Source organism: Notolepis coatsorum (assembly GCF_963971535.1).
Source record: "Notolepis coatsorum genome assembly, chromosome: 5".
NCBI classification, from domain to species: domain Eukaryota; kingdom Metazoa; phylum Chordata; class Actinopteri; order Aulopiformes; family Paralepididae; genus Notolepis; species Notolepis coatsorum.
The window spans coordinates 150,211,628-150,229,690 of NC_140169.1; the positions used below are offsets into that span (position 1 = coordinate 150,211,628).

Here is an 18,063-nt window from a genome sequence, read left to right on the forward strand (position 1 = left end):
TGTCTCTCTCCTCCTGTCCTCTCTCCCTCCCTCCCTCCCCCCCCCCTCTCTCCCTGTCTCTCTCCTCCTGTCCTCTCTCTCTCCTATATACTCTCTAAATTGATAATGTAAAAATTGAGAGAGTATATACAAACACGTTTCTAGGGGTCTTAATAGACCACAAACTCTGCTGGAAACACCATATAAAATATTTGTGTTCAAAGTTAGCGAGAAGTATTGGTATACTGGGCAAGACTAGATATATCCTGAATCAGAAAACTCTATATACATTATATTGCACACTCATTGTACCATATCTATCATATTGTGTTGAAATCTGGGGAAATACTTATAAAAGCAACTTACAAAAGATATGCACACTGCAAAAAAGAGCCATACGGATAGTACATCATGGTAGATATTTAGATCACACAAATAGTCTGTTTGTAAGCAGTCAAACATTAAAATTAACTTAATTAACTTAGACTTAATCAAATTCAAATCTGCACTAATTATGTTTCTGGCAATAAAAAACAAATTACCAAGCAACATTCAAAAAAATTTCACGGCTAGAGAGAGTGTTTATAATTTTAGAGGGACATTAGCTTTAAAGCAACCTACGGTACGTAAAGTTTGTGGGGTATCACTCTGGAATGGTCTGGATGCGAATATAAAATTAAGCAAAAATATCAATACATTTAAAGGTAGCTATAAACAAGCACTTATGGACACATATAAGAGAGAGGAGCTTGAGCAGTAATGTGACCCTATTATTTTTTTCTCATTTGGATATATAAAAAACTGTACTTTTATTTAATTTTTTATTATTTGTTATATTATTTTTATTTTTATTAAATTATAATGTCAAATATTGTAAGGAAGGGGCAGGGCTTGATAAGTTGTTTTACTTCCCCCTGTTCCTCCACGAACACTTATTGTATGGAAATAGTCTTTGACTATTTACCTTTTTGTTTTTTAAACTTGTTTTATGTTTCTATGTTCGAGACAAATAAAAATCAAATCAAATCCCTCCCCCTCTCTCTCTCTCCCTCTCTCTCCCTCCTCCTCTCCCTCCCTCCCTCTGCCTGGTGATGCTGTCGGAGGGTGAAGTCATCTGAAGAACATTTGTTGCCCTCTTGTCTCCTTCCCAAACCCCTGTAGCTCATCCAGCATTAGTGTCTCCTGCTCAAACCCTCTGTCTCCTCTGTCTCCAAATCCTTAAATCAGGCCGAAAGAGAGAGAGAGGGGGGGGAGAGAGAGAGAGAGGGAGAGGGGGGGAGAGAGAGAGTGAGAGGGGGGGAGAGAGAGGGGGAGAGGGGGGGAGAGAGGGAGAGGGGGGGGCGAGAGAGGGAGAGGGGGGGAGAGAGAGGGAGAGGGGGGGAGAGAGAGAGCGAGAGAGAGGGGGGGAGAGAGAGCGACAGAGGGGGGGAGAGAGACAGAGACAGAGGGGGGGGGAGAGAGGGGGGAGAGAGAGAGAGAGAGAGAGAGAGAGAGAGAGGGGGGGGGATTATAGAGAGAGGGGGGGAGAGAGATCAATAAACAAAGAGCGAGAGAGAGAGAAAGAAAGAGAGAAATAAATAGAGAGAGAGAGAGGGGGGAGACAGAGAGAGAGAGAAATAAATAAACAAAGAGCGAGAGAGAAAGAAAGACAGAAATAAATAGAGAGAGAGAGGGGGGGGGGGACAGAGAGAGAGAGAGAGAGAGAAATAAATAAATAAACAAAGAGCGAGAGAGAAAGAAAGAAAGAGAGAAATAAATAGAGAGAGAGGTCAAGCTGCTTAGGCCTTGTAATACACTGTGACCCCGCTAATCTTCTACCGTCCTCTAGAGCAGGGGTTCCCAAACTTTTCAGGCCGGGGCCCAGAAAATAAGGCGTCAGAGAGCCGCGGCCCAATGCACATCGTCTGGCCTTTTTTTTTTTTTTTTTTGCCAGGCGACCCATTTTTTAAGCCAAATATCACTTCAATCCTATTAAGTTAGTTCAAGTTAGTTATTCATTTATATGTGCTATTTATGAGAGGGCTAACTTGTTGCAAAATAATAATGATAATAATAATAGCCTCATTAAAATACTATTGTTGCTTCGGTTGTTTTCAGCATTTTATGTGCATAATCTGTTATTTAGTTTGAAATGTTCGTTGAAATAAGTAGATTTTTCGTTTTTGTTTATTTATTAAGTTAATATAAAACCATATAGTCACATTTTAGAATACAATAGAATAGAATTTTAGAATACAACTAGAAACACTGTCCTGGCCTGCTTCTAAGTTCAGTGGCCTGACAAAAAAAATGTAAATTAAAAAAAAAAAGAAAAAAAAATTATTTTTTTATTATTTTTTAAATCATCTCGCGGCCCACCCGTGGCTGCTCGCGACCCCGACTTTGGGAACCACTGCTCTAGAGGGGGGGGGGGGGGGGGGGGGGGGCATTCAACAAAGGTTATGAGTCAGATCACACATGAACGTATGAATCGTAGCCCAACAGAGACACCGGGAGGTTCTGACGGGTCGTTAGAGGACATGTGAGTACTGGTCTGTGTACTGGTCTGTGTACTGGTCTGTGTACTGGTCTGTGTACTGGTCTGTGTACTGGTCTGTGTACTGGTCTGTGTACTGGTCTGTGTACTGGTCTGTGTACTGGTCTGAGGGCTGTGTACTGGTCTGTGTACTGGTCTGTGTACTGGTCTAAGGGCTGTGTACTGGGCTGTGTACTGGTCTGTGTACTGGTCTGTGTACTGGTCTGAGGGCTGTGTACTGGTCTGTGTACTGGTCTGGTCTGTGTACTGGTCTGTGTACTGGTCTGTGTACTGGTCTGTGTACTGGTCTGTGTACTGGTCTGAGGGCTGTGTACTGGTCTGTGTACTGGTCTGTGTACTGGTCTAAGGGCTGTGTACTGGGCTGTGTACTGGTCTGTGTACTGGTCTGTGTACTGGTCTGAGAGCTGTGTACTGGTCTGGTCTGTGTACTGGTCTGTGTACTGGTCTGTGTACTGGTCTGTGTACTGGTCTGTGTACTGGTCTGTGTACTGGTCTGGTCGGTGTACTGGTCTGTGTACTGGTCTGAGGGCTGTGTACTGGTCTGTGTACTGGTCTGTGTACTGGTCTGTGTACTGGTCTGTGTACTGGTCTGTGTACTGGTCTGAGGGCTGTGTACTGGTCTGTGTACTGGTCTGTGTACTGGTCTGAGGGCTGTGTACTGGTCTGTGTACTGGTCTGTGTACTGGTCTGTGTACTGGTCTAAGGGCTGTGTACTGGTCTGTGTACTGGTCTAAGGGCTGTGTACTGGTCTGTGTACTGGTCTGTGTACTGGTCTGAGGGCTGTGTACTGGTCTGTGTACTGGTCTGTGTACTGGTCTAAGGGCTGTGTACTGGTCTGTGTACTGGTCTAAGGACTGTGTACTGGTCTGTGTACTGGTCTGAGGGCTGTGTACTGGTCTGTGTACTGGTCTGAGGGCTGTGTACTGGTCTGAGGGCTGTGTACTGGTCTGTGTACTGGTCTGTGTACTGGTCTGAGGGCTGTGTACTGGTCTGTGTACTGGTCTGTGTACTGGTCTGAGGGCTGTGTACTGGTCTGGTCTGTGTACTGGTCTGTGTACTGGTCTGTGTACTGGTCTGAGAGCTGTGTACTGGGCTGTGTACTGGTCTGTGTACTGATCTGAGGGCTGTGTACTGGTCTGAGGGCTGTGTACTGGGCTGTGTACTGGTCTGTGTACTGGTCTGAGTACTAGTCTGAGAGCTGTGTACTGGGCTGTGTACTGGTCTGTGTACTGATCTGAGGGCTGTGTACTGGTCTGAGGGCTGTGTACTGGGCTGTGTACTGGTCTGTGTACTGGTCTGAGGGCTGTGTACTGGTCTGAGGGCTGTGTACTGGGCTGTGTACTGGTCTGTGTACTGGTCTGAGGGCTGTGTACTGGTCTGTGTACTGGTCTGTGTACTGGTCTGTGTACTGGTCTGAGAGCTGTGTACTGGGCTGTGTACTGGTCTGTGTACTGGTCTAAGGGCTGTGTACTGGTCTGTGTACTGGTCTAAGGACTGTGTACTGGTCTGTGTACTGGTCTGAGGGCTGTGTACTGGTCTGTGTACTGGTCTGAGGGCTGTGTACTGGTCTGAGGGCTGTGTACTGGTCTGTGTACTGGTCTGTGTACTGGTCTGAGGGCTGTGTACTGGTCTGTGTACTGGTCTGTGTACTGGTCTGAGGGCTGTGTACTGGTCTGGTCTGTGTACTGGTCTGTGTACTGGTCTGTGTACTGGTCTGAGAGCTGTGTACTGGGCTGTGTACTGGTCTGTGTACTGATCTGAGGGCTGTGTACTGGTCTGAGGGCTGTGTACTGGGCTGTGTACTGGTCTGTGTACTGGTCTGAGTACTAGTCTGAGAGCTGTGTACTGGGCTGTGTACTGGTCTGTGTACTGATCTGAGGGCTGTGTACTGGTCTGAGGGCTGTGTACTGGGCTGTGTACTGGTCTGTGTACTGGTCTGAGGGCTGTGTACTGGTCTGAGGGCTGTGTACTGGGCTGTGTACTGGTCTGTGTACTGGTCTGAGGGCTGTGTACTGGTCTGTGTACTGGTCTGTGTACTGGTCTGTGTACTGGTCTGAGAGCTGTGTACTGGGCTGTGTACTGGTCTGTGTACTGATCTGAGGGCTGTGTACTGGTCTGAGGGCTGTGTACTGGTCTGTGTACTGGTCTGTGTACTGGTCTGAGGGCTGTGTACTGGTCTGTGTACTGATCTGAGGGCTGTGTACTGGTCTGTGTACTGGGCTGTGTACTGGTCTGTGTACTGGTCTGTGTACTGGTCTGAGGGCTGTGTACTGGGCTGTGTACTGGTCTGTGTACTGGTCTGAGGGCTGTGTACTGGTCTGTGTACTGATCTGTACTGGTCTGGCGGTATGATACGTATAACGTGACGAGTCAGGATGCAATGCAAATGCAATTGTGCGATCCTGTAATTGTAGCGTCTCAGGTGGTAGAGCGGTCGTCTGGTAATCAGAAGGTTCCCGGTTCGATTCCGGCTCCTCCCGGCAGCGTGTCGATGTGTCCTTGAGCAAGACACTTAACCCCCTAACTGCTCCCGGTGAGCAGGTCGGCACCTCGCATGACACCTCCGCCGTCGGTGTGTGAACGGGTGGAATGTGAGGCATAAGTTGTAAAGCGCTTTGTGTAACTGAGGGGTTATAAAACCCTGACTGTATTAAAGATTGTGATAGATTAAACCACTGCTAATTATTATTATTATTACTTGCCAGAAAGTACGGTTATAATATGGCAGACACTCAGAATAAGACGGCACGGTGACAAAGAAATATCATTTATAGCATTTATTATTATGCAGTAATTGTACAGAATGGGAATTAAGGGTCGCGCTTGTATGGCGAAGAATATGAATAAAGTCAGTGAATAGCAAAGTCAGTTGGAATGAATAATTCCTAAGCTGGGATACTAGACTAAACGCCGCCTGGCGTAGGATGGCACTATAGTGGGCAAACGATGGTACCGCTGGAGACAGGGGGTATCCTCCCAGAGATGTAAGCTCTGGAGGAAGGAAGAATGTTCGGATACTCAGTCTGTTCACTTGAAGAAAGGGGGTTCTCGTACGGAATCCAGTCCTTATAATCCAAATGCTCAGCAGCAAAGCAATAGCTGTAATCCAATTGCTCGATAGCAATGACGATAGCCAGCTAGCTTCGGTCCTCGAAGCTAGCCCGAGGTAAGATCTTCAAGGTGGTTAAATCCAAACGACAGTGGTTATTTAGTTTGAAATGTTCGTTGAAATAAGTAGATTTTTCGTTTTTGTTTATTTATTAAGTTAATATAAAACCATATAGTCACATTTTAGAATACAATAGAATAGAATTTTAGAATACAACTAGAAACACTGTCCTGGCCTGCTTCTAAGTTCAGTGGCCTGACAAAAAAAATGTAAATTAAAAAAAAAAAGAAAAAAAAAAAATTTATTATTTTTTAAATCATCTCGCGGCCCACCCGTGGCTGCTCGCGGCCCACCTTTGGGTCGCGACCCCGACTTTGGGAACCACTGCTCTAGAGGGGGGGGGCATTCAACAAAGGTTATGAGTCAGATCACACATGAACGTATGAATCGTAGCCCAACAGAGACACCGGGAGGTTCTGACGGGTCGTTAGAGGACATGTGAGTACTGGTCTGTGTACTGGTCTGTGTACTGGTCTGTGTACTGGTCTGTGTACTGGTCTGTGTACTGGTCTGAGGGCTGTGTACTGGTCTGTGTACTGGTCTGGTCTGTGTACTGGTCTGTGTACTGGTCTGTGTACTGGTCTGTGTACTGGTCTGAGGGCTGTGTACTGGTCTGTGTACTGGTCTGTGTACTGGTCTGTGTACTGGTCTAAGGGCTGTGTACTGGGCTGTGTACTGGTCTGTGTACTGGTCTGTGTACTGGTCTGAGAGCTGTGTACTGGTCTGGTCTGTGTACTGGTCTGTGTACTGGTCTGTGTACTGGTCTGTGTACTGGTCTGTGTACTGGTCTGTGTACTGGTCTGGTCGGTGTACTGGTCTGTGTACTGGTCTGAGGGCTGTGTACTGGTCTGTGTACTGGTCTGTGTACTGGTCTGAGGGCTGTGTACTGGTCTGTGTACTGGTCTGTGTACTGGTCTGAGGGCTGTGTACTGGTCTGTGTACTGGTCTGTGTACTGGTCTGTGTACTGGTCTGTGTACTGGTCTAAGGGCTGTGTACTGGTCTGTGTACTGGTCTGTGTACTGGTCTGAGGGCTGTGTACTGGTCTGTGTACTGGTCTGTGTACTGGTCTAAGGGCTGTGTACTGGTCTGTGTACTGGTCTAAGGACTGTGTACTGGTCTGTGTACTGGTCTGAGGGCTGTGTACTGGTCTGTGTACTGGTCTGAGGGCTGTGTACTGGTCTGAGGGCTGTGTACTGGTCTGTGTACTGGTCTGTGTACTGGTCTGAGGGCTGTGTACTGGTCTGTGTACTGGTCTGTGTACTGGTCTGAGGGCTGTGTACTGGTCTGGTCTGTGTACTGGTCTGTGTACTGGTCTGTGTACTGGTCTGAGGGCTGTGTACTGGTCTGTGTACTGGGCTGTGTACTGGTCTGTGTACTGGTCTGATGGCTGTGTACTGGGCTGTGTACTGGTCTGTGTACTGATCTGAGGGCTGTGTACTGGTCTGAGGGCTGTGTACTGGGCTGTGTACTGATCTGTGTACTGGTCTGAGGGCTGTGTACTGGTCTGTGTACTGGTCTGTGTACTGGTCTGTGTACTGGTCTGAGAGCTGTGTACTGGGCTGTGTACTGGTCTGTGTACTGATCTGAGGGCTGTGTACTGGTCTGAGGGCTGTGTACTGGGCTGTGTACTGGTCTGTGTACTGGTCTGAGGGCTGTGTACTGGTCTGTGTACTGATCTGAGGGCTGTGTACTGGTCTGTGTACTGGGCTGTGTACTGGTCTGTGTACTGGTCTGTGTACTGGTCTGAGGGCTGTGTACTGGGCTGTGTACTGGTCTGTGTACTGGTCTGAGGGCTGTGTACTGGTCTGTGTACTGATCTGTACTGGTCTGGCGGTATGATACGTATAACGTGACGAGTCAGGATGCAATGCAAATGCAATTGTGCGATCCTGTAATTGTAGCGTCTCAGGTGGTAGAGCGGTCGTCTGGTAATCAGAAGGTTCCCGGTTCGATTCCGGCTCCTCCCGGCAGCGTGTCGATGTGTCCTTGAGCAAGACACTTAACCCCCTAACTGCTCCCGGTGAGCAGGTCGGCACCTCGCATGACACCTCCGCCGTCGGTGTGTGAACGGGTGGAATGTGAGGCATAAGTTGTAAAGCGCTTTGTGTAACTGAGGGGTTATAAAACCCTGACTGTATTAAAGATTGTGATAGATTAAACCACTGCTAATTATTATTATTATTACTTGCCAGAAAGTACGGTTATAATATGGCAGACACTCAGAATAAGACGGCACGGTGACAAAGAAATATCATTTATAGTATTTATTATTATGCAGTAATTGTACAGAATGGGAATTAAGGGTCGCGCTTGTATGGCGAAGAATATGAATAAAGTCAGTGAATAGCAAAGTCAGTTGGAATGAATAATTCCTAAGCTGGGATACTAGACTAAACGCCGCCTGGCGTAGGATGGCACTATAGTGGGCAAGCGATGGTACCGCTGGAGACAGGGGGTATCCTCCCAGAGATGTAAGCTCTGGAGGAAGGAAGAATGTTCGGATACTCAGTCTGTTCACTTGAAGAAAGGGGGTTCTCGTACGGAATCCAGTCCTTATAATCCAAATGCTCAGCAGCAAAGCAATAGCTGTAATCCAATTGCTCGATAGCAATGACGATAGCCAGCTAGCTTCGGTCCTCGAAGCTAGCCCGAGGTAAGATCTTCAAGGTGGTTAAATCCAAACGACAGTGGGTATTAACGAGGCTCTTCTCCACGGTAGTACGTTCCACAATCACTGAATCAGAATCACTGGTTCTGCAATCGCCGCCGTAGGTTCCAATATGCACATGTCCAGTAGTTCCACGACTAGGCCCTCCTCGTGTACTGGCACTAATTACTAAGTCCACGCACACTTGCTAAGGTTTTACCTAGTTACTAAACGAACGAACTGCTTGGTAATGCTGCACACCGAACGAACTGCTATAACACGATTCACACTAAATGACGACTCTTTGCTTCACATTAAGCTAAGTCGAACTTGACGTTACTGCATTAACTCTGACACTTTTACTATTCACTTCGCACGTTAGGTTCACAACACTCTGTTCAGATGAACTGCTTCACACTACATTAGAATCACACTACTGCTGCTGCGCCTTCCACGATATATATACTTAAGTGGCTTTCTAGTGCCAAGCCTCAGCTCTCGTCTCGAATCAATGCGCCGGCACCAGGCATGTTCCAACATGCCCAGACTCGCCTTTGAACCTGACTTCAGGGGCGCGTTGCCTGGCGCAGAGAACGTCAAGGGCATTATCCAATGAGGAAAGTGAATATTACTAGGATTCAAACGCAGGCTTAAAGGGATATAGCTTATATATATAAATAATATACAAGGTATATAAAACAATAAAACGTAGATTCTCAGCTTTAATCTGGCCCTTCACAACAGCCGCCTCCTAATTAGTCCGCACCTAATTAGTTAAGGGAGACAGATTAATTGCTCCATACTTGTTGTGAGGAGTGGGTCAATCTACAAAGTCAGTGGGTCATGGTCGTCATCAGGGGAGTCAGGGATCTCCGGCAACTCTATCAGCTTCGCCACAGGTCGGGTGTAAGTCCGCCCTTGGACTATGACTTCTGCCGCTCTGACCTTCCCATCGGCACCAGTAATCACTCTGCTCACGCGGCGGGCCGGCCACGTAGCTCGGGGTAGTGACTGGTCTATTATCATGACGACTGTGTCCACCTTCAGGTTGTCCCTGTCCTTTACCCACTTCTGACGGGCTGGAAGGGATGGTAGGTAGCTTAGGAGGAAGCGGGCCCAAGACTGGTCGATCTGTGCTTGGTTGTGTCTCCACATCCTCCGTCCGTTCCTGTCGTCCTGTCTGTACACCGTCTGAGGAGGGGCCGGGTCCGGCCGCCCCATCAAGAGGTAGTTTGGGGTGCTGGGTTCGAGGTCAGCTACGTCGCTTGGAGCGTAGCTGAGGGGGGTGGAGTTCGGAACTCCCTCTTCTTGAGCCCACGGTTCTCTCACAGGCATCGCGTCTAATGTCCATAGCCTCTCAACGGGCTGTACGAGAGAGTGGCCTGTGTCGCTCACCTTTGTGTAAAGGCAGCGTGTGGACGTTGGTTGGCTGGCAGGTCCGTAGAGGGGGCCCTGGAGCGTCCACCCCAGTCGGGTCTTAACCGCGGCTGGGCATCCTTTGGGTCCGATGTGGGCCGCCTTGATTGGGACAATGAGGTCCGCGTGGTCGGAGCCTATGAGCAGGGTCGGTGTGGCGCCGTCGATGAGCGGTATAGGCAGTCTGCGTAGGTGCGCGTACTTCTCCATCAGCTGTGGGATGGGGTAGTCGTAGCTTGACAGACCTATGTCATGGCTTGTAAATGCATTAGTGATGCTGTACCGCTTCTCGGGCTGCTCGACCGCTGCTATTGTGAATGAGACGTTTTCGCCCTTTATGGTCTTTAGGTCTCGCTGAATAGTACGGATTGTCATTGTTTCTTCGGTACCCCGCAGGCCCAACTGGGTTGCGGCGGAAGCGAGGAGGAGAGTCTTTTCTGACCCGTCGTCGAGGACGGCGTAAGTGTCCAGGACCTTGTCCTCGTAGCTCAGGAGCACTCTGACCACCTTGATGAGCACTCGGGGGCTCCCATTATATGTGGGGTCGATGTGGAGCACTCCTGTTGGTGAGTTGCCTGGTAGGGCTAGTCTTCTCTTGTGGGCCTCACGCAGTGTATCGCAGTAAGCGTGGTCCTGTGTGTTCGTCTTACTCCACTGATCCATTTCGGCGGGGGTCAGTTTCTGGTATGCGTCGCACCGTAACTTGGAGTGTCCGCTGCGGCAGTAAGTACACCAGGGGGGGGGCCAATGGATCTTCTGTAGTGGTGGGTAAATATTCCCTTCCTCTGTGGCGGGGGAGTTGTGACTCGTCTGTGATGATACCGCCTCGGCCTGGTACATCACCGTGATGGGCCTACTTTGGTTTCCTGGTGGCCGTTTGTTGCTCTCATGCAGGACTTCTAGGTGGGCGCCGTCACACTTGCCGCACCTTTTCTTGAGGCGGCACTCGGCTGCCATGTGGCCGCGTGCGCAGCGGCGTTTATCCTTAAGCCACTGACCTATTTCGGCTGTAGTTAGGTCTTTGAAGGCGTCGCACTGTGACCGCTGGTGTTCACTGTCACAGTACTGACAGACAGCCTTCCACTTCTCCTTGGCGTGGGGGTTGTGGCTCGTCTGCCGTGACACAGCCTCGGCCTGGTGCATCACGGTGACGGGCCGGCGGTTGTCGCTGAACCTTCTCGGTCCATCTTTAGGGTTAGAGCCACCCCACGCGAATGTGTCTATTCGTAGACTGCTGACCTCCCTGGCTAGGAAGTCAGCAAGGTCTAGGAGGGATGGTTCTGGGCCGTGGGGGTCACGGTGGTCTCTCTGCCGCCGAAAACGCTCTTGACGGGCTGGGGGGAGCTTCTCCAGTATCCGCTCCACGTTGGAATTGGCATATAGTTCATGTATCCCCTTCTCTCCTTGTGACCCGAGCATCCCTACCAGGGATTGCACTTGTATAGATAGGTCATCTAGGGCTCTATTGTCTTTAGCTGGGGGGAGGCGGTCGATCTCCCGTATTTCTTGAATTACGTAGTCCCATACACGTCCATAGCGCGCGTCGAGGGCCACCAGGGCATCAGAATAGGGGGTTCTTGAGTTAGCATATGCCAGCGCTATGTTATGCGCTCTGGGTACTTTAAGGTGCCTGAGGAGGATGGCATATTTATAGGACTCGTCATGTACCTCGGACATGATAGTCTCTAAACACATGCGTAGTTCAGTATACTGTGCTCTGTCCTCACGCGTAAAGTCTGGGAATGTGGGTGTCCCAATGTAAGATGCCATGGATGGCTGGGACACCGATGCGCGTAGGGGGAGAGGCCTCCTTGGCGAGTCTCCCCGTACGTGGGGTCGTGGGTTAGTGCTGGGTGGGAACCAGAGGCCGGGACCCCAGGTACTGCTCCTCGGTGCTGACTGTTGGTTAAACTCACCCCTGGCTTGGGTCGGGGGTTCGTAACGCAGCGTCTCGGGGCTGAGGTCGGGGCTGTACTGTTCCTCCTGGTCCGAGATGGGTTCGTGCGTGTGGGCTTGATGTCCTCCCTCATCCTCCGCTAGGTCTTGAAGTCTCTTAGTTAGTTTCTCGGCGACGTAGGCGGGATCTTCCCGTTGGCTGGGTCCCGTATAGACTGGTCAGGGAGGGGGCTCGGCGACGTAAGCAGGTTCTTCCTGTTGGCTGGGTCCCGTATAGACTGGTCGGGGAGGGGGCTCAGCGACGTAAGCAGGTTCTCCCTGTTGGCTGGCTCCCGTGTAGATTTGTCGGGGAGGGGAAGGTGCCCTCGACCCGTGTCGTGATGATCTCCGGGAGCTCCGGGTGGAGGAGTGGGGGGTCGCCCTCTGGAGCAATTGCTCCATCATCTGCGCCTGCAGACGGTCTCGCTCCGATTCGCGCTGTGCATTGGCGGCGTCGCGCTGTGCATCGCGTTGCGCGTTGGTGCGGTCTCGCTGAATGTTTTCTTCGACCTGGAGGCGCCTCTCTTCCAGTCGGATGTGTTCGCGCTCGTTCTGTTGTTGCGCTTGAAGACGTTCTCTTTCCACTGCCGAATGTTCACGCTCACTCTGTAGGCGGTTACGCTCACTCTCTTGTTGCGCCTGGAGACGTTCACGCTCACCCTGGAGGCGGTCTCTTTCGGTTGAAGCTGTCAGCGTGGCAATCAGGGCTTGCGCTAGTCTCTGGTCAGCCTCGCTGGGGGATGACGCTGATGAGGGTGATCTGGCGTTGACAGGACTTGGTGGTGACCTGTTCTCTTTACGCGCTCCGAGGTCCATCTCTGGAGCGCTGCTTCTTATTTTCTCCCGCGCCCCGAGGTCCATCTCTGAGACGCGGTACTCTTTATCCTTTGGCGCTCCGGGGTCTATCCCGGTGGCGCTGTCTTTATCCCCCGGCGCTCCGAGGTCCATCTCGGTGGCGCTGTGGTCGTTGGGCATAGTCAAGTCATGTCCCGCTTGTCCCCCCCCGTGAGCTAAGTCGGTTTCGCTTAGACCCGCTTGGGTCTCTACTTGTGGGGCCGACAAGTCGATCAGGTTGGGCATGCTTAAGCTATTAGTTTTATCCGTGCTTAACGTCTTTTTAGATAAGCTAGGAGGTAGAACGACAGCGTAGTCGTCCAAGTGTGGAGGGGGCTGACGTTGGCGCCTAGGGCGCTCTAGTTTGGGAGAGCCGTTTGGAGAGTGTCCGCCGCTGGCCATATCACTATTAATATGATATTAAGATTACTGATACCCTCCGGCTCGAAGGACCAATTGTAACTGAGGGGTTACAAAACCCTGACTGTATTAAAGATTGTGATAGATTAAACCACTGCTAATTATTATTATTATTACTTGCCAGAAAGTACAGTTATAATATGGCAGACACTCAGAATAAGACGGCACGGTGACAAAGAAATATCATTTATAGTATTTATTATTATGCAGTAATTGTACAGAATGGGAATTAAGGGTCGCGCTTGTATGGCGAAGAATATGAATAAAGTCAGTGAATAGCAAAGTCAGTTGGAATGAATAATTCCTAAGCTGGGATACTAGACTAAACGCCGCCTGCCGTAGGATGGCACTATAGTGGGCAAACGATGGTACCGCTGGAGACAGGGGGTATCCTCCCAGAGATGTAAGCTCTGGAGGAAGGAAGAATGTTCGGATACTCAGTCTGTTCACTTGAAGAAAGGGGGTTCTCGTACGGAATCCAGTCCTTATAATCCAAATGCTCAGCAGCAAAGCAATAGCTGTAATCCAATTGCTCGATAGCAATGACGATAGCCAGCTAGCTTCGGTCCTCGAAGCTAGCCCGAGGTAAGATCTTCAAGGTGGTTAAATCCAAACGACAGTGGGTATTAACAAGGCTCTTCTCCACGGTAGTACGTTCCACAATCACTATAATCCAACCAATACTGGTTCTGCAATCGCCGCCGTAGGTTCCAATATGCACATGTCCAGTAGTTCCACGACTAGGCCCTCCTCGTGTACTGGCACTAATTACTAAGTCCACGCACACTTGCTAAGGTTTTACCTAGTTACTAAACGAACGAACTGCTTGGTAATGCTGCACACCGAACGAACTGCTATAACACGATTCACACTAAATGACGACTCTTTGCTTCACATTAAGCTAAGTCGAACTTGACGTTACTGCATTAACTCTGACACTTTTACTATTCACTTCGCACGTTAGGTTCACAACACTCTGTTCAGACGAACTGCTTCACACTACATTAGAATCACACTACTGCTGCTGCGCCTTCCACGATATATATACTTAAGTGGCTTTCTAGTGCCAAGCCTCAGCTCTCGTCTCGAATCAATGCGCCGGCACCAGGCATGTTCCAACATGCCCAGACTCGCCTTTGAACCTGACTTCAGGGGCGCGTTGCCTGGCGCCGAGAACGTCAAGGGCATTATCCAATGAGGAAAGTGAATATTACTAGGATTCAAACGCAGGCTTAAAGGGATATAGCTTATATATATAAATAATATACAAGGTATATAAAACAATAAAACGTAGATTCTCAGCTTTAATCTGGCCCTTCACAACACTTTGGATAAAAGCTGTTGCATCGACGGTTGATGAACGATAACAATTACAGCTGCGACCGACTGTAGCAGTCAAAGGTTTTAATGCAACACAATTAACTACTACCACTCACTGTAACCATCTATAGTCTATTCATTGAAAATCAATAGTGTTTTTTTTGATAATCAATATGGAGTCACAAAGATATTAATCACAATACTCATCATGGTGATCTATTTTCTTTATTCAAGTGTTCCTTTATTGATCCCCTTGGGGAAGTGCCAGTGTCATAGCAGCGTGGGGGGGGGGGGGGGGGGGGGTACCGGTAGGGGGGGGGTACAGGTAGGCTAGTAGTAATTAGGGATGTCCCGATCGCGTTTTTTTGCTTCCGATCCGATCCCGATCATGTGATTTTAAATATCTATCGATCCGATCGTTTCCGATCCGATCTTTCACATTAGTAATCAATTTTGACGCATTTTTGTCAGAAACTGGCAGAGCGAGACAAGCCCATCTGTTGCCTATAATAGTCCGGGGCGCGAGAGCGGAGGCTTTTGTTATTACATTCACCCTGAGAAATGTGCTTCTGCTTCATATGAGAAATATTAAAAGTTTCAATATATGTTTGCACATTAGTATACATTCAGTGTTCGACTTACGTAATGGTCCATTCTGGTCTGAAACGCCGACGATAATCCTCAGTCACGTAACGTTATCCTCCAGTTGAAAAGTTAGTCTGAAAACTTCGCCTCCAGCCTGCTGCTTCATGAGTTTTTCCTCCACGCGGAATCTCCTCCTTGCAAACATTGCAACTGGCTTGACTTTCTATTTTAAAATGCTTAGTTCCAAACCTCTGACATTAAGTCTAGCTGCTCAAGTCAGTGGATATTAACCGTGTTTCGGGAGCGACGTGATGTGGTCGCGTGTAGCGTGTAGCGTCTAAATTAAAGGGAATGTTTGTTGCAACGGTGAAAATTAAAGGGGAATGTGTTTGTTGTGGATAATTATTCTGCTCTGTGTGACAATAAATACATTAATGATGATATATTATATGTAATTTAAAACCAAAACTAAGGCCTCCGTATGAGTTTAAGACGTGGACATGGTCATGTTTGTTGAATAAAATTTTTCTTTTTTTGACTGCCGATTTTTATTATTATTTTTTCCCGATCCCCGATACTCTGAAAAGCACGTGATCGACGCCGATTCCGATCACGTGATCGGATCGGGACATCCCTAGTAGTAATGATAATAGTGATAACAGTAGTAGTTACGCCTCTTGGAGAGACTTGGAGATTTTAATGTGTGTGTCTCTGTGTGTGTGTGTGTGTGTGTGTGTGTGTGTGTTTGTGTGTGTGTGTGTGTGTGTGTCTGTGTGTGTGTGTGTGTGTGTATCTGTGTGTGTGTGTCTGTGTCTGTGTGTGTGTGTGTATCTGTGTGTGTGTGTGTGTATCTCTGTGTGTCCTCAGTCCTTCCAGAAGGCGGTGGTGAAGGAGGAAGTGACCCCCGACGCCCTGAAGGACGCCATCTTCTCCAACTTCGAGCCACTCTATCAGTTCCACAGCAGCTTCCTGCGGGAGGTGGAGCAGCGGCTCGCTCTCTGGTGAGACCTCAGGGTTCAGGGGTCAGGGTTCAGAGGGTCGGCGTTCAGGGGTTCCCACCTCCAGCCGTGGGGTTAGATTTCAAGATTCAAGAGGTTTATTTGTCACATGAACACTGAACTCTCCACACACAAGTACACATGAGCACACACACACACACACACACACACACACACACACACACACACACACACACACACACACACACATGCTGCAATCTCTTTAAACCAAAAGTCACTTTAAAGGAATGAGGAACATAAAAGTCACTTTAATGTGGTTCTTGTATAGTATAGTTTAGATATAGTAAGTATAGAATAATGACGGAGTTAAAACTGTATATTGTATAGTAGTGTACATAGGACCCAGTGCCTTCTCAGGAATTTAGCATGTCTATTTTTATCATGCACATCTCATGTCTTCTTATTACCTGTTTTTTTTACGTCTATTTTTTTATTAGTAGTATTGAACAATCGATGCGGGCATGACCACCCACATTTCACTGTATGCCCTATGCATGTATGTGACAAATAAACCTCTTGAATCTTGAATCTTGAGACATGTAGTGACATGAAGGTGGTCAAACCTGAATATCACATCATTCACGACAGCTCTTTTAGCAGACGGGAAGGTTGGGAGATGGAGTTCTTTGGTTACCCTCAGACCTGAGGGCTCGCTCAGATCCAATCAGACAACGCGGGACATCCACCATGTGGGGGGTGCATTTGTGTGAATGGGCCGTTTGTATACTAGTCTGCACTCCGAGTGTAACACTCAAGCTCGATATGACTTGACTGACCCTTAGCTGCCAGAGATGTGGCCCTCCTGGTGACATGTTGTTCACAGGTGTTGGCTAAACAGCTAAATTGTAAATTGTTTGCAGGACAACTTTCTGTGAGCTTTTTAACCCCGCCCCCCATCCCTCGTCTTCCACTGTGATTGGTTGACCGCCACAGCGCGCGGGGAGAGCTTGCGTCCCGTCCTACCTGGTGCCACAACGCGGGGAGAGCTTGCGTCCGGTCCTACAGCTCGGGGAGAGCTTGTGTCCGGTCCTACCTGGTGCCACAACGCGGGGAGAGCTTGCGTCCGGTCCTACAGAGCGGGGAGAGCTTGCGTCCGGTCCTACAGCGCGGGGAGGGCTTGCGTCCGGTTCTACCTGGTCCCACAGCGCGGGGAGGAGAGCTAGCGTCCGGTCCTACCTGGTCCTACCGCATCCAGAGTTCTACTTTCTCGCAGAATTCTGCTCTCAGCCCAACTACCCCCCTAACCCCCCCCCCCCCCCATTCAAAAGAGGCGGAAGTGTTTCCTTCCCACACGGTTAGATGATTAGATCTAAACGAGCCCTGAGTCACGGAGTATCAGATCATTTTACAAACGGGTCTCTGTACAGGAAATTCAAAACGGTTCCCAAAAGGTTTTTTTGTTTTGTTCTTGATTTATTGTGATGTTTCTTCTTGACTTGTTTAAAGAAGACGTGTCCGGACATTAACGTGCATTGTCGGGCCTTACAAATATATTTGATTTGATTTGATTTTTTTATGATTATGTTTTTGGTCGATTTTTTTTTACTACCGGGCAGTCCGGTAGAGAGAGAGAGAGAGAGAGAGAGAGAGGAAGAACGGGAGATAGACGGGGGAAGACATTCGGCAAAGGTCGCCGTGTCCGGGAGTCGAACCCGGGACGGCCTCGTTGCGACGCAGCGCAGTACGTGGTGCGCTACTTGAGCGCCCAATTTGATTTGATTTGATTTGATTTGAGCTCAGACAGTCTTCAAATGTATCACTTACAGAGCAGCCCCCTAAAGTCCCTGCAGACGGCATGTCGTTTTGGAATTGGACCAATTGATCTTGAGCCCTGGCCTTTGTTTAATGAGCGTTATTGACATTCAGGCTGAGAGCAGTTTGTCTTGGGAGCAAACCCCCCCCCCCCCCCCCCCCCCCCCCCCCCCCTTACCTGGGGAGGGGGGGGGGGCACGGCTTCCATGGCAACAGTCGTGCCGCATCAAGACCGACCCTTTCTATTGCCTGTGGGTTTCTGCTGTCTGATCCCCTTAATGATGTGGTGCTGTATCTATCTCTCTCTCTCTCTCTCTCTCTCTCTCTCTCTCTCTCTCTCTCTCTCTCTCTATCTCTCTCTCAATTAAATTAAATTAAATTCAAATGGGCTTTATTGACATGTCTGTCTGTCTGTCTGTCTCTCTCTCTGTCTCTCTGTCTATCTATCTG

At 49.0% G+C, this 18,063-nt stretch overlaps 1 protein-coding gene across 1 annotated transcript in view; it reads left to right on the top strand.

Moving 5' to 3' along the window:
* Nucleotides 1-18,063, top strand: part of LOC311228980 (FERM, ARHGEF and pleckstrin domain-containing protein 1-like) — a 313,058-nt gene that overhangs the window by 221,473 nt on the left and 73,522 nt on the right. Inside the window, 1 exon segment of the mRNA XM_084314958.1 lies at nt 15,710-15,843. Within this exon segment, the coding sequence (XP_084171084.1) occupies nt 15,710-15,843 (134 nt within the window).